The sequence below is a fragment of the Merops nubicus genome, unplaced genomic scaffold (genome assembly GCF_000691845.1).
Source record: "Merops nubicus isolate BGI_N331 unplaced genomic scaffold, ASM69184v1 scaffold1009, whole genome shotgun sequence".
Taxonomy (NCBI): Eukaryota; Metazoa; Chordata; class Aves; order Coraciiformes; family Meropidae; genus Merops; species Merops nubicus.
In genome coordinates, this window is record NW_008628803.1 from 34,322 (window position 1) to 38,673 (window position 4,352).

The 4,352-nt window shown below is 49.4% G+C and overlaps 1 protein-coding gene across 1 annotated transcript in view; it reads right to left on the minus strand.

Annotated features, from left to right (window-relative positions):
* Window positions 1-3,825: 3,825 nt before the first annotated feature.
* Window positions 3,826-4,352, minus strand: part of KCNQ2 (potassium voltage-gated channel, KQT-like subfamily, member 2) — a gene marked incomplete at its 5' end in the record, with an annotated part of 43,134 nt that continues 42,607 nt past the window's right edge. Inside the window, 1 exon segment of the mRNA XM_008946752.1 lies at window positions 3,826-4,352. This exon segment is cut by the window's right edge and continues 10 nt beyond it. Within this exon segment, the coding sequence (XP_008945000.1) occupies window positions 3,826-4,352 (527 nt within the window).

A 4,352-nucleotide genomic window follows, 5' to 3' on the forward strand; every position in this document is an offset into this window, starting at 1 on the left:
CACCCAAAAAACCTGCCTGTGGCTTCAAGTCCCAGCCTCAGGATTGCTCCATCTCACTGGGGCCATTTGAAATATTTCTTTGCAGACCTAAACCCAGATTCTGAAAAAAGGAAAACCCAACAAAATGTCCAAATGTTTTTTGGAGACCAGATCCCATGGATGCACCTCGAAACCAGGCTCTGTGGACACAACTGCAGGTGGGCACAGGCACCCCCAGAGCCGTTCAAGATGGCCTGCTGGAAATTTGGCTTCTTCATCTCTCCTTTGTCTCCTCTGTTCACACTTGGCGTTGTCTAGAACTTGTCTCTCTCCTTTAAAAAATACAGAACCAGATTTGGGAGGAACAGGGGAGCAAAGAACAGCCCAAGAGAGGCTCAGCAGAGGGACAAGGTTTGACTCTCCATCCTTTTAAAGGTCTGTGTCATTTGGACTGCCTTAGTTTCCCCCCAAAAATGGATTTATTTTCTTTTAATCTAGTGTTTAAGAGTTCTTGGGGGAGATTACCACCAGGAGTGTGAGATACAGGCATGGGGGAACTGATGGATTGGAGGTGAAGACTTTGCAGGGAGTATTGGATGAAGATTTAGGAGAGGAATGAAGTTATTTATGTTAATAAACAACAAGCAGGCTCTGTTACCATTTACACAGGCATAAATAATTTCATGGAAATAAAGAACATTATTTGGAGTTAATTCTGGTGTAAGTTAACCCAAAAATCCAGGTCTTCTTTTTGCCTGGATGAATAAGAAGTGGCATGGCTGTGGATGGAGGCATATGTCAGAGTTTCTTTGAAATGATGCCACAGATAAAGGTGGGATATTTCTTACACCTTCCCCCCAAAAATTCTATGTATGTGAAATTTATAGCAGCAAGATATGATCTGTGCTGCATATATATAAAGCCACTTTTCTGTAGTCAGCGACTGTGGGACAAACCCAACACCTTTTAAAGCTACAAGTCAGAGCAAGATCTTTAAGGTTTGTAGAACCTTGAAGGGTGAAAACACAATTCTTCCTACACAGTCCCTAAAGATTTCCTGCCAGATTTCAGACCGTGGAACACTCAGAGGACACAGTGGAAGTGCATCTCCTCAGGACCCACTGGCAGTATCTGCTTTCAACGGTCTCACATCATCAGGGCAGGAGAAAGGGATTTTGTGATAAGAATTTGGAAATGGATACTCAAAATGGAGCCAATGGGGCTTCAAAATGAGGACATGATGCAAAGTACATCCCACAAAAATTGTGCCCTGAAGTCCTGTTGAATTTGCTTCCTATGTTAAAGGCCAGTCATGTGCCTGTGCTGCAAGAGGACTGCAGGACATGATCCTCACCCTCACCTGGAGCTCCTGCCTTCTTATGGTACCCTCCTCTACCAAATTTCCAGCAGGCCTCAAAAAATGATTGCAAACAAGGAAGATAATCAATCTTTGTTATCTCTGACTTGGACAACATTTGCAGCTGGCTGGAGCAACGTTGACTTTGCCTCACCCAAAGCAATTTCCATTCTTGTGGTCTTTAGAAAACACGTCACCAAGTCTGATGTGGGAGCTGTTGGCATTTCTTGCTCTACCAGAAGGTATCTCATTTTGCAATGCACCAGGGGCAAATCTGCACAATTTGCAGCCATTTTATTCCAGAATTTTTCTGTATGAAAGCCAAGGGCATCACTGGGTTCTCTTTGCACAAAGAAACCTGGAGCCAAAAGGAGTTTGGGAGCACAAGCAGAGAGGGAAGAATTGCAGGAGGTAGCAAAAAAAAAATGGATCAAATGGGAAAGAAAGAAATTGGCAGGGCTGGAAATCCAAGTTTCCTCTAAGAAAACACTTTCCCATCCTGAATGCTGAAAAATGGCAGGAAAAATTGTGCAGAGCTTTTCCCCACTCCTCAATCCCATGTGAAGACCTGTGTGTTGGTCCTGAGCAGTAGCAACAGGATGGATTTATTTCTTGTCTCCAACCTGTCAGACTGCACCCATATCTTCCCTAAGGTCAAAATAGTCCTAGGTCTCCCCTGGTGCTGCTTCTGGTCAAGCAAACGGGAGAGAAAAAGGCTCTGATTCTCCCTTCACCCCAAGTAAGCCAACGTTCAACCTCTCAAAGGCCACACAGATATGAAGTTGTCACCTAAATACCCTTCGCAGGCTCTTGGTATGACACAGGGAAGATGTGGAGACAGGGTTTGAAATCACAGACACAGCCCCAGCAGAAAACACACACGGGATTTGGGCTGTAGATGCACGGGAGGGTTCAGAGGCACAATGCTGGCCATGGTGTCCCAGCCCTGGAGATGGATCCCAAACTCAACTTTTCTGGATCCATCCCTTTGCAAACAAAAAAATCCCCACCAACCAAAGGATCACTTTGTGACTTCGTTTTGGTCCCAAAAGAAACTTTGAGCATCGCTTTTCCCCTCCACTTCCCCCAGCTGAACGTGCTGCTGAGGTTCCCAGGAACGACACAATGATCTTTCCAAGAGGAAGCACTCCAACAACAACGGAACGGGGCAGACTCGGATTGGCACGACTTGTGGGCAAGCACAGGTCAGAGGCTTCTGAAAGACCGTGAAGAAACGGAGAAGCACCTCTTAACTCAGCTTGAGGGATCCAAACAAAACCAAAGGAGGTCCCAAGAACACGGGTGTGAGATCCTTGGCAGGGCAGAAGAAGAAAGGGAAGATTTTCACGGGGCGTAGTGTGTGCAAAAGTGTTCAGGCACAATGCAAACTGTAAGAAAAGTGCCCGCTCTGACCAGCACGGCTTCAACAGGGTGGAGCTCAGCACTTAACTCGCAGCAACTCGGGGACCACAGCATCTTGCATATCCACCCTCTCCCTTTGGCCTGGTGGCTGTGGCCACCAGAACGGCTTCAACTGTTGGCCGTGAGAACGGCTTCACCCCACGGCAGCCCTCCAGAGGGGTTGCCTTTGGTTTGCCTTTGCTTCCAAAGCACCTCCAGGTCCGTTGTCAATGGGAGGAGAGATAATTAAATATAATACATGGTTTAAGAAACAAAATTCCAGCCCCATAGTCTCATGTCCTCCTCCCCTGTCTCATTTCTCTGCCCTGGGGTTGTCTCCCCTCTTGCGCTCATGCTCGTAGATCTGAGTATTTCACTTTCCTAAGAAGGGATCATTCCCAAATTGTTCTGGTTCAAAGTGGTCTCCTAACCTCTCTCGATCTGAGGCCAACATCCCACGTTCATGCAAATATTCCCAGCCAACCTCCCTCTCCTCCAGGGACCTACACAAATTTTCCATGTATTATATTGGAATTATGCCACCTTCCTGATGGTTAATGAGGAACCACAGAGGAACAACCCCTTGGCAATTACACGTGGCCTGAAATCTAAGCCAGAAACAGACACATGTTCATTTTTGACTCAAAAATACCTGAAGGTGTAATCACCAGTGCTGTGACGTGGCAATTCCCACCTAATGCTTGTCAGCCACCAGTTACTGGGACCTCCAAAAGCCCTGGCTGGGTGATTTATTCCTGCCCTGCCACTTCTGAAGATTCCCAAGAAATGCAACTTGCCTACCCTGCACCGTGAAACAATTTCACCTAATGATCTTAGAAAGAGAGTATGAAAGAAATCCGGACTTGACGGCTCCAGTTCGCTCACCACCATGACCTCTTCCACAAACGCAGGCTCACGCCTGCTCGTCCCACCCCCCAGAGTAAGCTGCAAGGAAGTCTCTGCCAGCTAAGGGTGTCCTAGAAGGAGGAAAACCTTAGCTGTCCATCTCCTCGAGAAGTTCGACGCGTGGGCAGCTGGAGCGGGCAGCCGCCGGTGCTCGGACGTGGCTCGGCGATGGCGAGAAGTCTTCACTGCCTGGGGGCTGACCAGCCCATGTCACTGAAGGGTCCCTCACCCGTGGCCGACCTGGGAGGAGGCCCGCAGGGTGTGCAGAGGTCAGAATCGGTGTCCGATTCCCCTTCTGCAATGTAGGGTCTGATTTTGGCCACGGCTGCATAGCAACCGTTGTTAAGGATGTCCAAATTCTCTTTGGACTGAGAGATGCTAAAGCCGCTGAAAGAGCGCTCCAGCTCCTCGTGGTCTACCGAGGGGATGGAGATGGACGTGTCGCTGTCCCTCATGGCACTCTCGTGGTGTTTGGTGGCAATGTCTTCGTTCCTCAGGTACTCGGCGCTCGCTCGGTGCCCGCCGCTGTAGGCGGAGAGGGAGCGCTCGTGGGAGGGCGGGGGCGGGATGCGGACCAGCGAGCCGGGGTCCCACACGGGGGAGGAGCCGTGGCTCTGCCTCTGGTAGCCCTGCTGCTGGCACGACGTGGAGGGCGGGGACGCGTTGGTCGGGGCTGGCGGGGCGGAGGAGGTATTCTGACCCCTGGAGC